This window comes from Carassius auratus, unplaced genomic scaffold, assembly GCF_003368295.1.
Source record: "Carassius auratus strain Wakin unplaced genomic scaffold, ASM336829v1 scaf_tig00215721, whole genome shotgun sequence".
Lineage (NCBI taxonomy): Eukaryota > Metazoa > Chordata > Actinopteri > Cypriniformes > Cyprinidae > Carassius > Carassius auratus.
The window spans coordinates 1-21,661 of NW_020528211.1; the positions used below are offsets into that span (position 1 = coordinate 1).

The 21,661-nt window shown below is 37.1% G+C and overlaps 1 protein-coding gene and 1 pseudogene across 1 annotated transcript; one reads left to right on the forward strand and one right to left on the reverse strand.

The window, feature by feature from the left end:
• The first annotated feature begins 339 nt into the window (after positions 1-339).
• On the forward strand, positions 340-12,070 carry LOC113095409 (GATOR complex protein NPRL3-like; annotated as a pseudogene).
• On the reverse strand, positions 12,025-17,406 carry LOC113095410 (DNA-3-methyladenine glycosylase). Its single transcript, XM_026260925.1, has 3 exons — positions 16,782-17,406; positions 13,578-13,782; positions 12,025-13,285 (listed from the first exon to the last, which is right to left on the reverse strand). The coding sequence occupies exons 1-3, from the start codon at positions 17,007-17,009 to the stop codon at positions 12,867-12,869; spliced, it is 852 nt and encodes a 283-aa protein (XP_026116710.1). The 5' UTR covers positions 17,010-17,406; the 3' UTR covers positions 12,025-12,866.
• Positions 17,407-21,661: the final 4,255 nt, after the last annotated feature.

The window sequence follows — 21,661 nt, forward strand, 5'->3', positions numbered from 1 at the left end:
GGAGGTGACTGATGGATAAATATTTTGATTTTTGTGACTGCTGATTTGCGTTCATTTGGTTTTGGCTAGCGAGCAGGTCATGAGCAATTTGTCATGCTGCTATTACCTCAATTTCAGGTCAATTGTTTTATTTTTCCATGTTATTTGAGATGCATTTGAACAAATGCACCAGATGTTTTATACTCGTTCAGTTAAATTATCATGCAGTGCCAGCCTTTAGTTGTCCACACTTGTCCAAAACTGTAAAGTAAATACTACATTGCACGTTTTTAGCTCCAGCTGTAAACTGAGTTCGCTTGAGATTATACTTAAGAGATATTATACTTATAATATTACTTAAGAAAACGCATCAGGATGTACAAGCAGTGGTCTGAAGATATAAATGCAGATGCTGAGCTGATGTGGAAACAGTCTGAATCCAGGCCTGCAGCCCAAATGGAGAAAAGACAAGTCCCATAAGTGTTATACTAGTGAGCTTCTGGCAGTAGAGGAAATAAACTGCTCTTCCGATACCCGTTTCAGAGGGTATCTGAAAACACTGCATCAGCAACGTGTAAGTGTTCCTGCTTCTCTTCTTCTGCATGTAATGCTGACCTCTGTACTGGAGACTGTAGATGATGTTTACTTTGTGTATGTGACCATGGACCACAAAATATAAGGGTTCATTTTTAAACAAGCATTCCTGGAAGTATAGTTTTTTAGGATAGGACAATATTTGCCTGAGATACAACTAATCTAAATCTAAATATTGAAAAAGTTCAAGTCCAAATGAAGTTTTTAGCAATGCATATTACTAATCAAAATGTACGTTTTGATATATTTACGGTAGGAAATTTACAAAATATCTTCATGGAACAAGATCTTTACATAATATCCTAATGATTTTTAGCATAAAAGAAAAATTTCTAATTTTGACCCATATAGTGTATTGTTCATTTATTGCTACAAATATATCCTTGCTACTTAAGAGTGCTTTTGGGCTTCAGGGTCACACATTTGAGTATCAACTCCAGACACGTTCACACTGCTATAAACACTCAGTCATATCACTTTACACTATACATATAAAGAATTGTCCTTTTCAAGGTGTGTATTCTCTTTCATCAAAGCAAAACAGCGGAGTCCGTATGTCTGAATACCTCAGGTGACTCTATAGAGGACCAGGATGGTGATTCAAGGTATTATGCAAAGACCAGAATTAAGGGTTTATTTTTCCTTTTCTAAGTTCCTTTATAAACTATGCATGTTGTTGTAAAATAATACTAGAGTTGTGTTTTCATTTCATTCTGCATTTTCTGCATGCAGTAATCCCTGGTGGCATGTTAAGAGATCACCTGTGCCACCATTTGTTCTTCATGTTCTTTTGTGTCATATGTTTTTGTACTGGTTGATTTTAGATTGCTTTCTGGATATTATAGATGGTCATTAGTGAGTACTTAAAGGAATAGGCTCAAGCACAAATGTAAATGTGCTCACCCTCAGGCCAGGCTAGATGAGTTTGTTTCTTCATCAGAACATGTAGCATTACATCACTCACTCACCTCTGCAGTGAATGGGTGCCGTCAGAATGAGAGTCCGAACAGCAGATAGAAAACTTCACAAAAATCCACAAGATTCCAGTCCCTCGATTAATGTCTTGTGAAGTGAAATTGCTGTGTCTTTGTAATTAGGCAAATCCATCATTAAGGTGGTTTAACTTTAAACCGTTGCTTCCAAACCATTGATTCATAATATTTCTTTCTCCAGTAAAACACAACCAACAACAACAACAAAAATATTTTGAATCAGTAGATAAATATGCACCAATCGAAAACATTTACAAGCAAAAACAGTGCAAAACAGATGCCTTGATGGATTTGTGAAGTGAAAAAACTGCACGTTTGTGATAAACAAGACATTTACTGATGGCCTGGAGTCATGTGGATTATTGTGGTTTTTATGAGCTATTTGGACTCTCATTCTGACGGCACCCATTCACTGCAGAGGATCCATTGGTGAGCATTTGTTGCAAAGTAAATTGTTTTCCATATCCGTTTTAAAGAAGACACAACCCATCTACATCTTGGATGGTCTTGGGTGAATGCATATTCAGCAAATGTTCATTTTTTGGTGAACTATACCTTTAAGAAACACAATATTTGATCCAGAAGAGAAATTAGTTAAAAGTAGATGATAATTCAAAAACATGCAAAAAAAAAAAAAAAAAAAGTTATCACAATTTTTTTGAAGAAAAAAAAACTTGTTGTCCTGGTTGACCAATCTTAAAATTTGGTTTGTTTTTGTCACCCTTATGTCATGCATCCTGCCGACTTTGTCTGCTGCATTTTTCCTTTTTTTTCTTCTTTCTTTATGGCCCTATTCCCATTTCAGTGAACAAACTCCACTAACTGATGAACAGTTGGTAGAAGGGTAAGATTGAACCACCATTCTGAACCACCTCTCCTTTCTCCAGAGCACCCCACCTTTGTTCACACTTTCTCCCTTATAATTTGTCTGGCATATTATGTATATTTCTAGATCACATATGTATGCATTCAGTGGCAAATGTAATCTGGGAAACTGTGAGTAATTGTGTGTTATTTACTATTTATGTAATCTAAGTTCATAGTATCAACTGGGGTCGCAGTAAGATATCTGAAAAAAGTTGCAATGTTATAATTTTGTTTTAAAAGACATTATCCCATAATAATAAATCATGTGGGTTAATCTTGCAATCTAGAAATGTCATTCAGCCAAAAGTTGTATAGGTGGTGGGCCTGCATTAATGCAATGTTCATGAACTCAGTACACTTAAAGACCTGTTTTCCTTTCATTTTTCTTCCTCACAAGAAAGTGATTAAATGTATAAATCAGACCAATTAATTTTGGCATTCTTGGGGTTTAATCCTCTCTATGAAGCCTTGTCTGAATGGATGAACTATAAACAGGGCTCTGCCAGATTGATTTAGTCACCAAACATTCACACAGTTTAGGAGGTTAGTGGTGTATTTAGATCAGGAAAAAAGAGTCCAGATCACCAAATCACTTGTCCAATCATCCTTCCCTTGTGAATCCCCTAGAAATATAGCTCAGACTGTGTAATTCTCAGTGCTGAGTAGATTAGAGCTTGAAGCCAATCGGACCCTCCACTTTAATTGCACTGATTTTAGTCGCACTTGTTCTGATCACTGTCCTTTATTCTTCTTTCTACTCCTCTCCTTTTAAAGGTTTTCTGATGTTATTCTCGCCACCATCCTGGCCACCAAGTCTGATATGTGCGGCAAGAAGTTTGAGCTAAAAATAGACAATGTGCGCTTCGTCGGACATCCAACCTTATTACAGCCTCCACATACAATTCAGGTGAGACGAGCTAAATCTCTATATGAAAGATTTCAGGCCAGTTATTAAAAGACATAGGATATCGATCAAAAGTTTGGGGTCTCTTAAGATTTTGCAATTTGATTAAAAATACAGTAAAGTTGTGGAATAATATTACAATTTAAAATGAGTCTTTTGTATTTTATTTTGTTTTAAAATGCCATTTATTCCTGTGTCGCAAAGCTGTATTTTCAGCATCATTGCTCCAGTCTTCAGTGACACATGATCCTTCAGAAATCATTCTAATATGCTGATCAAGAAACATTTATTATTATTATCATCGATGTTGAAAAGAGTTGTGCTGCTAATATTTCTCTGGAAACCAAAGTAGAAAGTGCTACAGAAGAGGATTTATTTGAAAAATAATGTTTTGTAACATTATACATGTCTTGACCGGCACTTTTGCTCAATGTGCATCCTTGCAAATAAAAGTATTAATTATTTCTTCAAAATAAAATTATGAATAAATACAAACAGGTGCATCTCAATGAATTTGAATGTCATGGAAAAGTTTATTTTTTTCAGTAATTCAACTCAAATTGTAAAACTCGTGTATTAAATAAATTCAATGCACACAGACTGAAGTAGTTTAAGTCTTTGGTTCTTTTAATTATTAAATAATAACATAATAAATAAAAACATGCTGACCACAAACCTTTGAATGTTATATTGCTGTTATTATATTTCATAGTCTGAGAGTGAAGGAAATTATTTTGAACTGTGCAGTTTAGTAACCATTTATTCTTCACATAAACATCTCATGTTCAAGTCATCAGGAGTCTATGTGTGGTGTATGAATGCACCGGTGACTAGCATGAACACAGGCTAAGAGCTCCACCTTCTGTTTGACAGAAAATATATGTTAGGAGGAGTCCACTGTAGAAAGAAGTGCTTCTCCTGCAAACAAACACTTTGCATTTGTTGAACACAAATTTGAGCATGATTTAACAGCTAAGATTCATAATAAATAAAGTCAAGCTACAAGTAAATTCAGTATTGATTCTGATTATTAAAAGATCACTTTGTCTGTTATCTATGCTGCGTCATAAATTGCATCAGTTTACACTAACTTGCACACATGCACAGTGAAGGTATAATCTACATACACATACTTAAAAGTTCACATTTATTTCTCAAATGTAAAAAATAATTAGTAGTTTCTTAAAAGACTACTGAACTACAGTACTCTTTATGCAACATTCAGTTAACGTACTGTTACAATGCAACGCTTAAAGGGAAAAAAAACATTATTTATCATTGCTCATTTCTCCATGAAATATATGCTTAATAATAAAATGAGCTTAATGTAAATCCGTTTATTAATTATGTTATTTCACCAGGTCTCCAAAACTGACCCCTCGCCCAAAAGAGATCTGCCCACCATGATCCTGTTCAGTGTCGTTTTTGCATTAAGGGTAAGAAAACAATACATTTAAACTCTTGAACACAAATCTATTAAGACTTTTCTATGTGAAAAGTTTAGAAATTAATATACTATAATGAATTCAAGTGAAAAACAAATTTAGACAAAAGTATTGAGACACCTAAAAAGGTGTGACTGTCATGACATTAAATATAGAAAATATCAAACCAAGTTATTTTAAAGAAAGCGCACAAGCACAAATTTCCTACAAAATGTACAAGTTTGTTATGGAGTAAGTTACATAGAATAAAACAACAATATGTTGTGTTTTTTTCATTAAAATGCATTGCATTTGGTTAGATATTTTATATATTTCATATAAATATAATAAACATAATAATCACACATTTTAAGTTAATTTTAATATTTTTGTTGCCCACTGTATTTTAAACAGTGATGTGCAAAATAGTTCAATTTAAATTCATGATAGGATGATTGCTCATGATTTTTTTTATATACTGAAATAAAATATATGCATTTGAATGTATAAAATGACATTTTTGTCAGTTTAAAAGTTTGTCATTTAATATACTATCATGAAATGCAACAAAAATATTAAAATAAACTTAAAATATGATTATCATGACATTAAATATATAAAATATCTCACCAAATGCAATGCATTTTAACGAAATACACAATCACACAAATGCAGTATAAACCAACAGTCCTTTGTTCTAAATTAAGGTGCAAGATGTACAGTATCTGAAGACTTTCATTATTAGGTTTGATCACGGTTTGACTCATATTGCAATAAAATGTATACTATTAGAATATTGACCTCATTGTCTATGTACTTGGTGGAGGCACTGTATAGTGAATCAGCTGTTTGTGAAGCTGTCTGAGGTCAAGTGTTTAGTTCTGGCTTCTCAGAAAGGGTGTGGGTTGTGATAAACCTCCAGAGTGCTGTCTATCAGGCAGACTGACAGGGAGGCGGGACTCTGTTCTCTGCACAATCAGCCTGCACAAGACCAGACCCACCCCTGAGCAACCATGACTCGACACGCCAGAGGCCTGAGGCACAGCTCCAGCTGCAGAAAACGCAAACTCACACTCCTATCAGTTCTCCAGCATGCCCACTCCCTCTGTCACTGTGCCCACCATTAATCTGCAAATTTACCATCTGATTCAAGAGAATATTCAATAAAATATTAGGTTGTACTTTATGCCCCCTCTTAAATATACACATTATGACTAGTAGTAATGCATTATACCCTTTAAAAAACAATTTTAATGCATTAAACATAAAGGTTTCTAAGTGTTACCAATCTGTTTTAATACAGATATTGTTTATCATAGAAGGGATGTGTGTTCAAGTCATGAGTTACTGCATTTTTAATTTCGAAATAAATGAATAGACATAGACAAAAAGTTGCATGACTTCCATGACCGACTCATCAAATACTTCGAGAATATACATTTTTCATTTTTCAGTAACTTGTGGAATAATGCATGTAACTCTGAAAGACACCTTTAACTGAATAGCTTATTGTATTTTTAATTCGGTTGGATTATACTCTTATTTGATTATATAAATGTCAGATTATAATAGTTCTTTGATATGTTTAATAAAGATTAATTTACACAAATATTTAATAATCATGCACGATGGCTCCATGTCTGAAAATAAAGTTTCAGGCATTGTGAAGTCAAACAAGAAAAACAAGTTAAAGCACAAAAACAAAGAATTTTATTGTATTTTATTGTCAGAGACAAAGAACTGTGTCCAGGAAAGGGAAATACAAATAGTACATTAAGCAATGAGCTTGAGTTAGAATTTGAAATTGTGTTTATTCACATATTTATATTTATTTATTTATGTATCCCTCTTTAGAAGAGTATGCTGAACTTCATAATGTTTCATATTTTTAAAGAGTCCGTTTTCATTATGATTTCAGGACAGTTGAAATGTTTTACTGTAAGTCCCCGCGAAATATCAAAATTAGTGTACATACAAATTAAAACATGGTTATCATAGAAGAGGTGTATGCATCAATCATTGCATTTTTAATGATGTTTAATGAACTAATAATTAAGAGCAATAAATGATCAGCTGAACAACAACCATCTTCCATCTGGATTTTCTGCCGTCTACAGGCCAATGCAGACGCCTCGGTCATCAACTGCATGCATAACCTGTCCCGTCGCATCGCCATCGCCCTGCAGCACGAGGAGCGCAGGTGTCAGTACCTCACCAGAGAGGCCAAGCTCATGCTGGCAGTGCAGGACGAGGTCACCACCATGACCGAGAGTGAGACATCTCTAGTGTTTGTCCTGCACTCACAGTTACTGAAGGTGCTGCGTCATTTTCACCGCGCTGTTTACCTGTCATTACAGCGGACAGCACTCCACAGTCGCCGTTTCGCCAAATCCTTCCCAAGTGTAAATTAGCAAGAGACCTTAAAGAGGCTTATGACAGGTGAGTTGGTTTATATTGAACAACATTTACCCAAACACTCCTGTCATCTAGTCGGTTAGTTAGAGCTGTAATGGTTTTGAAGGATTGTGTGAGGTTTACCAAAAAAAAAACAATGTCTAAAACAATAATTAGATGATATTTTGCTGAAGATCTTTTGGTGTTTGTACCTTAGCTGGTTTAGCTTTTCATATTCTTCATATTGTGTGTGGTGGTCAGTTCACTGCAGTGATAAAAATGAACTTTTTCATTAGTCAGTATTTGCCACATAAATGATTTTCAGGGGCAGCTTTAATTTTTTTTCCTTACCTTGTTAGATGTGTGCATCATCTTTCATATTAAATTCTTACAATTAATTAATCAATTCTATTAGAATAGTAAGACATTGTAGGCTATTACCAAGCAAATCAAATTCACACTTAGAATTCCATTCAGGAATTAAACACCACACTGTTTTTTTCAGAGATGCTCAACAGTTTTGAAAGTTATATTTTTGTTCGTTTTTGCTTGGTGAGTGATAATTCCAGCTTCCACATCATTAAAACAACAATTATGATATTATTGAAAGATATTGCACTCCCTTATGCCCTGTTCAGGCTAAATCATGCATCATGTTATGTTTGATTGCAGTCGTGTTTCAGGATTGTTATTGATGCTTGAACTTAAATCGTTGAGCATGAAACTCATAAACCTAAATATGTTGCTGACAAACAGCTGTTTGCTTTTGTTCATGCTCTGCACTAAAAGAAAAGCTCTTGTCATTTTTGTCGTGATGATATTGTGTATTGTTTTCAGCCTCTGCACAACTGGAGTTGTCCGGCTTCACGTTAATAACTGGCTTGAGGTCAGTTTCTGCCTGCCACACAAAATCCACCATGTGGGAGGGAAACACATCCCACCAGAAGCTCTTGAGCGCAGCCTAAAGGCCATTCGGTGAGTTACAGTTTATGTTCAGTTTATTTATCAAGCTGCAATTCAGCAAATTGCATCCAGTTGTTTTCTGGAAAATGGAAATGGCTAATTTGCTTCTTCCAATACTCTTTAGTTTGATCACACTGAATTATGGCATGCAATACACCTCATTTTTTGGCAAAAATAGTAGTAGGTTATCCATGTATTCTTAGTGCACAGTATGAAGACTATTGACTCCAGCAAGTGAGTATTAAGATATTGTAACCAGTAAGGTTATATGAAATTCTGAACACGGCCTTAGTCTCTTCTGCATGATCAAGTGCACTTGTTATTAAGACCTGAGTGTGATTTGAACTGCTGTGTTGTGACGCTGTGCCCCCTGCAGGCCGTATCACGCACTGCTGCTGCTGGACAACGAGAAGGCCTTGCTAGCTCAGCTCCCTCTGGACTGCTCTCCTGCTCTAGTGCGGCTCATCAAAACCTGCTCAGCCGTCAAGAACCTGCAGCAGCTGGCCCAGGACACTGACCTGGCTCTCCTGCAGGTCAAACAGCCTTGTCCTCCTCCATGTCTGACGTATTGAAATGTTCCATTGGTTTGACAAAAAGGAGCTGCAGGTTTACTCTTGGTGAAAAACTGATGCTGGGTTAGAGAGTAAAATGGAAAGTTACACTATCAGTCACTGAGTTGTTTTGTTGTTGTTGTAATAAGTCTTATACTGCCACCTAGTGGACAGACAACACAAAACAATTATGTTGTGATAACGTTATGTCTAATGTTTTGGATACAGATCGATTATTTTTAATCTAAAAAATGAATTCATTCAAAAGTGAAAAAGTGATTGTCAACCTTTATGACTCCGAGGCTCTGTATTGTTCACAATATTAATAAGCCTGGAACTCCTGTTTGTGAACAAATGAATGATTTGAATTTACTTTTCGTTATTCGTGGTTTACTGGATTACAATTAATACTATGAATTTTTAAGAACAATTTCTACCTGATAAAATATTTTAGGGCCTGGCATAACCCAAAAAGTGTCAAATCATTATAAAAATGCACATGCAGTTAAAAAAAAAATTATAATAGTGAGGTTTTTAAGAATGCGATAATATTGGTTCTTAAAGAAAAATGAAATAATTGTTGAGAGGTTGAATTCAAATAAATAAATATATATATATATATATATATATATATTTAGTTGTTTTCATATATTTTAAATCTTGTTGTGTCTTGAGTCCCCTTGGAGGTTTGCTCGGGTCCCTAGTGGTTGAATATTACTGATCTTAAATGTTACATTGCTTCCCACAGGTCTTCCAGATAGCTGCTCATCTGGTATACTGGGGTAAAGCTATCATTATCTATCCTCTCTGTGAGAACAACGTGTATATGCTGTCTCCCCACGCAAACATCTGCATGTAAGTATATTCTTAAAAAACTAAAATAAATGTAAACCTTTAAATTTGCATGTATTGTCTGTTGCACAGACTGTAAAATATTCTCAGTTTTTAACAAAAAAGCTATAATTCCTTTAAAAATCTCAAGGCAAACATAATTCATTGTTTTGTGTCTCCCTCCCCAGCTACTCTCCTCTGGCTGAGCAGTTTGCCCTCCAATTTCCCGGTCATGACCTGCCCTCGATGTTAGCAAAGTTCTCACTTCCGGTGTCTCTGTCTGAGTTCAGGAATCCACTGGATGCCCCTGTGCACGAGGTAAGAGTCTAAGGTCATCTTTTCACTATCTATCACAAACATCAGAGAGGAAGTCATTCATTTCCAATGGTAAGAAGTACAGGGGCATTATGAAGTTATGCATGGGGGCATGCAGAATTTAAGATCCAATCTGAGCGTTAATTTTTGCGGCTAAAAATCATGTGACCATTTGTAATGCATTGTAATCAAAAGTATGAAGAATTATGTATGAAATAATTCTATAAATAAAATAAAAATTTAATTAAATACATTTATGCATTTAGTAGACGCTTTTATCCAAAGCGACTTACAGTGCATTCAAGAATAAAATAATTAAATTAAATAAAAATAATTATGTACATTTATATAAGTATCTAAATAATTGTATAATATAAATTATAAAATCTAAATAATTATTTAAATAATTGTATATTTATTTTTGCATTTAATAGTCTTAGAAAACCAATTTTTTTTCCTTCAGATATATTTTGCAGATCATTTGTTTTGTGTGGATATATTCATACCATGGTGAAATACGGAGTAATGGATGCTTTGGCAAACAGTTTGAAACTGTCCGTAGACAGCAAAATGCAACCATGATATGTGAAGGCAGCGAAGTGCAACAATGATATGTGAATGTTAAAAGATGCTGTAACTATCTGAGCAGGCCCAGCTCATTCAGATGGTGGTCTGGATGCTGCAGCACCGGCTGCTGTTTCAGCTCCACACGTATGTTTGTCTGCTGGTCCCGCCCATTGAGGAGGAGCCTGGTCTTCAGGAGGAGGAGCCACCCCTAGTCACACGTGTTACAGGCCGGAGTCTGAGCACACCCAGCGCCCTCAGTTTCGGCTCTCCCAGTATGTGACCCAGTCAGCTCCAACTTAGCACTTGAAAGATACTCTTATGATCAAATAAAGTCTCAGTAGTTTCTCTGATTTTCTCTCTGCAGCAAGTAGCGATGACATGACCCTCACGAGTCCCAGTATGGATAACTCCAGCGCTGAGCTCCAGACGGGAGGAGACTCCCCTCTCAATAAAAGAATGACCGAAACGCTCCTGGCCAGCCTGACCGAACATGAGCGGCAGACCATCCTCCGTGTCCCAGCAGCGCAGAACCCAGAGGACCTGCGCTTGTTCGCCAGGTGACGGACTGTCTTTTAGAGCTTGTTTTTACAATCTCAAACCTAGTTTTGTACAGAACAGTGAGTAGGTTTACATGCACTAATTTTCATAAATCGTAATGAATTCAGTCCAGCTTTCAGCAGATATTTAGTAAATATTCAGTCTCATCCACTGACCAGGTTTTAAAGGGATAGTTCTCCCAAAAACCCAAATCCTGTTATTAATTACTCACCCTCATTTCGTTCCAAACCCCTAAGATCTTCGAAAACAAACATTCAAGACCCAGAAACATAGTCCATGTGACATCAGTGGTTAAATCACAATTTTATGAAGCTATAAAAAAAAGACAACTTTATTCATACAGGGTCAAAAAGCTCTCGGATTTCATCAAAAATATCTTAATTTGTGTTCCAAAGATGAACTAAGGTCTTAGGGGTTTGAAAGATTTGAGGGCGAGTAATTAATGACAAAATTATAATTTTTTGGGTGAACTATCACTTTAAGACACGAGACATACAGACAGAATAAACATAAATGAAAGAGACATGCCTAGATTAACATAGGCACGTTCATAAGATGTAAAATGTATCAAAATATAAATGTGACAGCCCTGTGCTTTAGCATTTTTGAAAGTGTTTACATACTTAATTTCTTTTTCAATAATCCTAATAATCAAAATTTCATTTGGATTGAACTCAGTCAGACTGAACGGGCTTTTCAGTCTGATTATAAACAGATGATTTGGGTGCATGTAAATTAGCATCTTGTTGTCTTTCTTTAGGCTGTTGCATTATTTCAGAGGCCATCATCACTTGGAAGAGATCATGTACAATGAGAACATGCGTCGCTCGCAGCTGAAAACTTTATACGATAAGTTTCGCAGTGTCTTAGTGATAACCAACCACGAGGACCCCATCATCTCTCTGTTCCAGTGTCCCCCAGACTAAACTTCAACTTACTGTGAGTCTGACGACGCTGTGACGTGATTGCTCATCAACAGTGGCTTAAATAAGCGAAATGCTGAGATTCACAAGTGGATTACGAAGTGAGACTCACATAATCTATTGTGTATGTAACTGTACTGACCAAAGATTTTTATGTTGTCATGATTTTACCTCATATGCAGTTTATTTTAATAAACAGTTCAGGGGTTGTGATGCGTGATTCATCCTTGGGCAGGGAAAAAATTGATCGCTTAAGCAAGCATCTCCTATTTGGAGATCACTTCCTGATGTCATAAATCATCTCCTCAAGCAAACAAGACCCAAAACACATGCCAAGATGGTAATTCCAGACCATAAGACCGCATGCCATTGAGACTGAGTGTGGAGAAACAGAAAGAGAAAAGGGGGTTGTAATTACCTTGAAGTGCAAATGGTTTTCCAAACATCTGTAAAATCAATACAGCACCAGGAATAACAAGAATATGCAATAAAGAAACATGCTGTTACGAGACTCAAACTCAAAAGATTAGTTGACTCAAAAATGTGAAAATGTTCTCAAAAATGTCTCAAAACAGTGAAAATGATTAGTCACCAGGGGTCTTCAAGCTCCAAAATGGACAAAACAAGCACAGTAGCAGATTTGTGTTTTATATTCTTGTCAATTGGAAAGCTTTGTGAGGAAGATTATCGCTGAATAATGACGTAAACCTTTTTTTTTTTTGGATGAGTTAGAAGACTTACAGAGACTATAGAGAACAAGCCATGATACTTGTGGAGTGCTCTTCACCATTTTTTTTAACCTTGCCAGTCCCTAGTCAGCATTAACTAGAATTAAATGGATAAGATAAGAGCAGCTTGGACATTCTGCTAAACATCTCCTTTGGTGTACAGCAGGGTACCAAAAAATACCACACAGATTTAGAGCGACATAATAGTGAGTAAATGATTCATTTTTGAGCAAACACTCCTTTAAAAGAGTGATTTTGTGACTAAACAACATTTCATCAGACTGTCCTGTCCATCTCAGTGTTATGAAGATCAGTGGAGGACTGCATCTGGCGCTCTGCGTCTCTGTTCAGCACGCTCACACACGGGTGTCCTCTCAAGTAGAAGCGAAGCGGTTTGGTTGCCCATTCACCGTGAGACTCGACTCCTATCCGGGGCGCTGACACCACCTCTCCCGCGCAGACGGCCTCTCGTTCTGGGTCCCTCTCAAGCCACACCTCTGTGTCAGTGGCCAGATCCCTGCGGTCGAAGCAGCGCTGTATATCTAGTGCTTGACACAGCTTTGACGGCCCATTGCAGAGCTCTTTCTCCTTAAGGATTTTGGCTCCCGCCTTGCGTTTGGCTGCTCGCAGGCCCCTCATGACGTCCTGAGCGCTCAGAGGCTCCAGCGAGCGCACAAGCACCGCCGCCCCCTCCCCTGCACACACACAGAGTAGAGTAGTTAGTGCGGCTCCATGCCGTCTCCTTCCTGTTGGCTTGTGTCTGTGTGCGTTCGCTCCAACCTTTCCCTAGGTTTATGTAATGTGCCAAATTGACCTATAATGAGAAACAGTTGGAGAGAAGCAGAGCAGCAGCAAAACAAACACTTGTTTCTTGCATAACTAGCGGTGAGGGATCTGTGGTTACAGCCTTCCGGCTCCATCTCCTGTGAAGCGATACTCCTAATAATATGTGCGTGTGGTCAATTACAGCGGTTTTTGGAGCCTCACCTTGGCTGGAGACGTTCATGCAGAGGTAGATGCCATAGATGGGATAGACGTAGATGGTCCCAGGCTTCATGAACATGGCAGTGTTTCTCTCCGTGCGTTTCCCTCCTGCTGAGTGGGACGCTTTGTCCTCCCCACCCAAATATGCTTCGGTTTCCACAACCCTTCCTCTGAGCTCAGTGCCATCAGTTAGCTTCCTCACCAACACCTAATTCACACAGAAACCAGATGTCACTCTCTTTCCAAAACTTCCCACACACTGAGGCTTCCCACAGGCATCTTACTGTACATCCAGCAGGTGGCGCAGATCTGTCTAAATTATATAGACTAAGATTCATTAGAAAACAAATGTTAGTAGCTAGCTAGTGGTGCTTGCTAATGAGATCTCAAATCCTGTGGTGAGGCAGTAAAGATCTGCCACTTTTTTTCTAGGTTATTGGATTTCTGATGAAAATCCGTTGATAAATCAGCCAAAAACTTGCATACACTACTGTTCTAATGTTTGGGGTCGGTAAGATTTGTTTGATCATAAAAACAGTAAAATTATGATATATTTTTGAAATTAAAAATAATTATATTTCACTAAATTTGAACATTTTATTTATTCCTGTGAAGCAAAGCTGAATTTTCAGCATCATTACTCCAGTCTTCAGTGTCAAATGATCCTTCAGAAATAGTTTTAATATACTGGTTTGCTGCTCAAAAATCATTTCTTCTTATTAATGTTGAAAACATTTGTGCCGTTTAGTATTTTTGTGAAAAACCTGATACATTTTCCAGGAATCTTTGATGAACAGAAAGTTTAAAAGAAGAGCATTTATTTCTAATAGAAATATTTTGTGACATTATAAATGTTTTTACTGTCACCATTCATTCATTTCCAAAAGAACTCTTACTGACGCTGTACTTTTGCATCTTTGCATCAACTTTTATTATAATTTAAATATATATATTAACAAAAATCCTTCCTTGTTTACTTTCAATAATAATCGCAAAACTTCCACTAAAACAATTTTACGTAGTAAACCAACTTGCACAAACATGGAGAGAGAAAAAAACATGAGGATATAGCATCATGTGACGGTTCAGGACAGCATGCAAATGGGTCCCATCCTGGCTGAAGTCTTTGTTTATTCAAAGTGGGTTCATCTGGTCCACTTATCCATTAAACGGCTGCTTAAAAGGCGCTAGAAGATGCTACAGCCAGTCGTGCAGGGAGCTTGAGCGAACACAAGGCCGCTGTGAACCGTGTTTGTGTAGTGAGCTCAACAGAGTGTGAAAGCCACAAGTGTCACCTTCTCCAGGCTGCTGCAGAGTGCAGAGTGCTTGGTCACACCAAACAACCTGTTATGAGTCAGACCGGATGCCCTACAAACATGATAATGACTTTTCATGCTGCTCATTAAACCCTTTCTATTTACACACGGGTAAACTGAAAAAAAACGAGAAGATATTTTGTGCTGGTTAACTGACCCTGAAACGGAAATGCACTGTCATTTTACACTAATTTTCTGGCAACACCTCGTTCTGAACTCGTCACAGGGGCTTTCGCATCACATAGTTCCAGGAACTTAGTTCTAAAACTAGTCAGCAGGTGGTTCCTAGTCAACCAATTTCTCCCTCAGGCCATTTTCCTGGTTGCATTCGCAGCATTTACAAACATCAACAACCGTAAATGGTAAGCGTCATGTGGGAGATGGAATGCAAATGCACAATTACGCAACTGAAAAAGCTAAAAGTTGGGCTAATAGACTAAATCTCCTGTATTTCTACATATTGAGGCTGAAAAAAGAACACAACAAACTGTAAATTCTGTTCTCACTGTTTTTCCATGATAATGGATTAAGTATTTTTCATGGCGTTTTAAGAATGCCGGGTAGCCGGTGTTTCGTAGGCATTCGGCCAATCGGTGTGCACTTACATCACTGGTAGAACCTGAAGAACTCTTTAGACCCTGCTCTGAGGTAGGAGCTCAATAGTTCCCTGGGCTTGAGGTTATGTTTGGGCCCTATACCTACTCTACAAATGACCTCAAATAGAGATTATTATGGAGTAACACAAAATTCAAAACATATGCTCTGAGGTTAATAAATAGTACAATTAATATGCAACATGTCTAGGCTATAGTCAAAGTTTAAATGTAATATTAAATATTCATTATAATATAATAAAAAGGATGTGTTCTCTCAGTTGAGAGATCAAAACCCCTAAGGGTTTCTTATGTAAAGAAACGGATGACTCTGCATGTCGAAAAATGACAGTAAAGGGGTACCCTGTGCGTCTAAAAGTGACGCCAAGGGGTTCTGACCAAGCATCAATATGTGACGAATTGGGAGTGAGAACATATTTGGGTATTTTAGTACAGCCTTAATGTTTTCAGCAAGCCTTCTTTCCATCTTAAACCTTATTAAAATGCAAATTATGCCTCTCTGTGTCCTATTCTGTGCTCTGGATTCAAAGACTTCCTGGGTTTAACTCCGCCATTCAAGCGGGTCCATGGGGTTAAGATGTATTTCACGTGTTCACACTGCTGAATAAATCAGTGTAGCACGGCTGATATGCTGCCTGCATTCAAAATAGGGAGCTTAGACTCCAAAGTGACTGCCCACTTTATATCTAAAAGCAACACATTTTATAAACATCATTACACTAGCTTCAACAATTTTGTGGCTTTAAAGAAGCATTTTTTTCCATGAAGTCAGTACTGGGCTTCTGAACACTGACTTTATTGCCAAGCAGTGAGTATGTGCTTGGGAGTGTTACTCATTTCTGGGTGTTACTTCATGATTTCAACACAGTTCCTGTAAATAATATTGTACAGGCTTTGGGCATTTTTGACAGCAGACAGTTTTGACTGGCTTTGGATTACACTCTTAACCCTTTCCTTCGAAGACAACCTTAATAGAAAATGATGCCAGTTTTAACCATTTGTTAAACAAATCATGCAGGAATTGTTGACAAGAAAGGTGCAATTTGTGTCTAAACTGCATCCCCAAGTCACAAATACTCATTTTTAAGGATTTAACTCTGTTTAAAGCATAATTCAAATGTTTTTATATATTTTATACATATTTTACATATGGCGTTCGTTTATTTTTATTTCAGTTTTAGTAACTTTAGTTAACAGTGGCGGATGCCTGACTCATCTGAACATCTGATTTCTGAATTTAGCAGAAATCTTCTAATATGAAATCAGAGAGATCTTACCTTGCCGAGAAAGGCCTTTGCCAGATCTTCGCAGGGCTGATTGAAGAAGCTGTAACTCAGTCTGACAGACTCTCTCACTGAGAAGTAAGGGCTGAGATGCTGAAGCACAGCTATCTTGTCAGATTGACACTGACTGGGTCTCTTGAGAGGTTCACCGTCAGTCTGATCGCTGGCACACTCGGACTGAGGTAACGTTAACAATGATTTCTTCCTTTTCCGTGTTGTCATTATGAACGTTACAGAATATTGGGGGCTTTGTTATGGACTTTCTGTTTCAGCACAATGCAATATGTTTCAAATGGCTGGTTAAGTTAAATAAAGTAAGTCTAAAAAGCATGCAATTCGATTACGGTCATATATGCTCATAAATGTATCATGTGCTATTCATGTTGTATATGCATGGAGATCATGAATGCACGGTGGATATTTAGCAAGATGCTAACGTTACATGTTTCTGTAAGTGCTGATTAGTCGCCTGCAGTCTTGAGGAAATAAAAGCAATTAAACGCTTGTGCTGTGTGTCTTGTATTTAGTTGATGTGTATTGAACACGGAGTAGCAGGAGCTGATTCACACTTTAGCTTCAGTTTCAGTAGCCCAGGTTTGTTTATCTTTGTCAAACGCAAAGTATTCTGGGACACGATCTTAAAGGGCCGGTGTAGTACAGCAAGGTTGTTGGTTTTCAGTTGTTTTAATTGATCTTCAGTTGGAATAAGGTGGTGCACTAATCTCCCATTTCTCCCAAAAAAGTTTTGCATGTGAAGAAATGAGAAGAACTTTGGAAGTCTTTAAAATCATGTACACGTACATGTCCTCCATTTCCTTGCCACCTGAGGCGATCTATAAAATTATATCGTGACTGAAGAACAAAAACATTGCCACATCCATTAGAGACTATCCTGAGCTGTGGCATGAAAAGATTTTAAATATACAGTTGACTCAAAACGAATGTGATTCCAAACCCATGAGACTTTTGTTCACACAATGAAGATATTTTTAATGAAACCTGAGAGATTCCTGTCCCTCCACTGAACGTCTGCACAACCAAACCATCTGATGCTTCAATACGTTCATGAAAAGATTGCATAAGAAATCCATATGTATAAATCTTATGGGGTTGGAATGACACGAGAGTCAATTATATAGAATAGATCAGTGGTGTTTTCATTTTTGGGTTAACTTCAAGGCTGATGTTATTTACGTGCTTTTCAGAAAAAAGTGTTTACGTGGCTGCCATGTTGAGATCACATGACCAGTTGTGTCTTACAATTAAAGGTAACTATCAATAAACTCTAACATTTTCCAATGAATTAGAAACAGCAGAGGCTGATGCTGCTATTGTGTATTTTAAGAAAGAAAAAATATATATAAAACAGAATTACTTTGTGCCCCTTTAAATATCTGAGATGTTCCTACATATTACACTACTACTTACTACTATACAACAATAAGAGTAGTTATCCATCACACCAGCTGATGCCAATATTTTGAACTCAAGAGGGTTATTTCTACAGTCAGTAGTGTCTATTAATAATTACTCAACAAACTGGTTTTAGAACTGGAATATGATCATAAAATAGTTGTGGTTTAGCGTACTCATTCTTTAAAAATACCTTTCATACTCTCCATTCTACAAGAATGGCTGATATTTGTGAGATCTCATGGGAGTGAGTGTTTGTGGTGAAGAAATGCTAAGAAACGTCTCATGGAGAACGGCATGGGGATATCAGCCGATCAGATTTGGGGGTTTGGTTTAAGGTTAGATGTAAGGTTAGGCTGTATGGCTCTTTAATAACATTATTATCAACCAACCTTTTGCCTCTGGTTTTAAAGAAACCATGATTTGGTCTATGATTTTTTTAGGAATATTCCAGCAACAATCCAGGAGCATTTCTTTCTTGCATAAAATGTGACTGCACTATTTCTGCTGATTTTTATGGCTGAGATCTTAGATGTGTTCTTATAACAAATTTTTCTAAAAGGTTACACAAGCACATGTTGAGAGTTGGCATGATTTTAAAGGGACAGCGTGACACGCAGTGGCTTTAATGGCACTAACAGATTCGGGCACTAACTGAGCCACTCTCCACGCTCCCAGCATGTCTGTCATCGGTCGCAGCAGGCCGACTCCTGAACACCTGGCTGCTCGCATGTGGACGCTCCCAGAGGACTCAACCACCAGCTGTAAAGTTCGGTGAGACTGAAGAACAGACGACTGGATGGACAAAAGCCTGTCCCAGGCCTCCCATCTGACTCCTCTGAAGCCCCTCCAAAGTCTTTGAAGTGCTTGCAATATGTTACTGTACTTAGGTGAAGCAGAGCAGAGTGCAGAGAGGTTACATTATTATTAGTGGTATTTGCTAAGTATCACTACTATTGCTTAAATCCTGGCTTTAGGATTTTTCAAGAACTTTAACCCTGTATAGTTCAAACAAGACAAATATTTTAATGGAACCGTTCACCCAAAAATAAAAATTAGATGAAAATTAAACACCCTCAGGCCATCCAAGATGTAGTTGAGATAGTTTCTTCATCAGAACAGATTTGTGAAAATTTAGTATTACATCATTTGCTAAGCAGTGGATCTCTGCAGTGAATGGGTGCCGTCAGAATCCAAACAGCTGTTAAAAACATCACAATAATCCACAAGTAATCCACAGCACTCCAGTCCATCATTTAATGTGTTTGTAAGAAATAAATCCATCCTTAAGAGGTTTTAACTTTAAACTGTTGCTTCATTCTACATCTTGGATGCCTGAGGGTGAGTAAATTTTCATTTTTGAGTGAACTATTCCTAAGGCATCATTTCAGATAGCCTTCCAGTCAAATTTAGCGCTGCAAAACATAAATGAAAGCTTTAACTTGTCATTGCTGACAACGTGACCATTGCATAAGCAGGAGAACCTCCTTGGTTGATGTGATATCCTAAGTCAATTCATCAGAGTCTAATTAGTGGTCACAACCTGCACGTAAGGCTGATGTATGTGTTTGAGTGTGTGCACTAGGGTTGCCTGCTTGTGTGGTTAGGTAAGTCTCCCAGCAGGTCACAGGTCTGAAAGTCACTGAGATCTGCATGCTCACAAATTGCTGCTCTGGTGCGTAATGACTGCAGAAATAGAAAGCGGCACACTGTTAGCTGCCAGTGTGTAAATCAATATGTTTAAGTAATTCAAGAATGCTATAAAAATTCCAAGGTGAAATACGCTCATGGCTCATTTTTATGGTGCTGTGGCAATCTGCCAGAAGCTGCACCTCCAGGATCTCATACAGGATTGTGATTTGCACTCTTTATAATGAATCTGCATAATGTTTTTAGCTCAGTTAGGAGTCAGTGACGTTTATGTTTTTGAATAGTATTTATTTTAGTGTTGACATTTTTCTTCACCAAGCATGCATTCATCTGTGCTTTCTAGCTGTCAGTGTCATCATGTAGGCCACTTCTCACTTCCCATATAAACTCACCAAAAAAGAAACGTCCCTTTTTCTGGATACTGTGTTTTAAGAACAATTCTGTAAAGAAAAGAAAAAAAAAAACATTTTTCATGCTTTTTAAACAAACCATAAAGAGTTATTGCAACTGCACATGTGAAATAATCCTTAAAGATGCCAAGCAATTAAAGACACAGTTATAAGTAGATGACATTAAAAGAAATATGTTAAAGAGACTTTTCTGAAACACTAGAAGAAAGATGCCCAGGGTCTCTGATCATGTGATCTTATATACTAATTATCTTGTTGTGAATCTGGACCTTCCACACAGTTTGTGTTGCTTAAATCCAGTTTGCTTTCTTCTTTCAAGACAACTGTTCTTTCAACAAAGCAAAAGTTCTAAAAAAAAAGAAAGTATACTGAAGGTTCTGCAAGGCAGCAATTGAAAAAGATCTTCTGTATTGACAGAAAAAAAGACACTGTATTGCCTTTCCACACTCCATTAAGCAGTGCCATCATTTGCAACTGTGCTAATAATAAAAAGTTTCTCAAGCAGCAAATCACCGATATGTTACAGTTTAGAGTTTTCTAATAAACATTTTGTGTTGAATAATCTGCATGAATGGATTAATTTAACACATTTAATGTTTAATTGACTAGTAAATGTGATGCTAAAAATGAATTAAATGACTATCACAGAAAAAACGTATATCTATTTTAATAAAAAAGACAAACCAACTATTTTAAACAGTTTTGACTGTATTTTTAAATGTTCAAAATAACTTTATTTTAAGGTGTCCTTGTTACACATGACATGTTCTTACTATTTTAATAACAATAAATGGCACATAGTTAAATGCAATTAACCCTAAGCCAAAGCCTTACCATATAAAACATGTAGTTTAATAATACTCTGTACTTAAATGTATAAATACAACTTAAAATAAAGTGTAACTGAACTTATTTTTTAAGAATTATTATTAAATTGTTTTGCTCAACTATCATTTCTGGATAGAAGTATTCAATTCTTAAAACAACATCAACAACCTGACTGACCCCAAACTTTTGAACAGCACTGCATGTGAGAATGATGCATAGCTTTTCAAGAGCGTGTCACTGATGCCAAAAGTTATGATGTAGCATATTGCACATTGATCTATTTCGAGAACAATGACGAGCATATGTGTAACAGTATCTCAGTATGTGCTGAAGTGTTGCACTGGGATGCTTGTTGTCTGCTGATCAAAGCGTCTGTGCTCCGAGGGCTAGTTGGCATCATGATCACGTCTGTCTGATGAGCCAAAGCAGGGGCCAGAGATGCAAAGTGGCCTTACAGGGATGCTTTAACGATAGTTGTTATGTATTCGGTGCTTTGGCTGAACCCATTGTTGGGATGCTTTGGCTGTGGTCTCGCGGACATGTCATGAGGTGATCTGGCAAAGACTTCCATCA

Coding starts and splice junctions, on each gene's coding strand:
- LOC113095410 (XM_026260925.1), bottom strand. CDS start 17,009: ATGACAACACGGAAAAGGAAGAAATCATTGTTAACGTTACCTCAGTCC. Junction 13,783..16,781: donor CAAAGGCCTTTCTCGGCAAG/GTAAGATCTCTC, acceptor TGTGTGAATTAG/GTGTTGGTGAGGAAGCTAAC. Junction 13,286..13,577: donor CATGAACGTCTCCAGCCAAG/GTGAGGCTCCAA, acceptor GTGTGTGTGCAG/GGGAGGGGGCGGCGGTGCTT.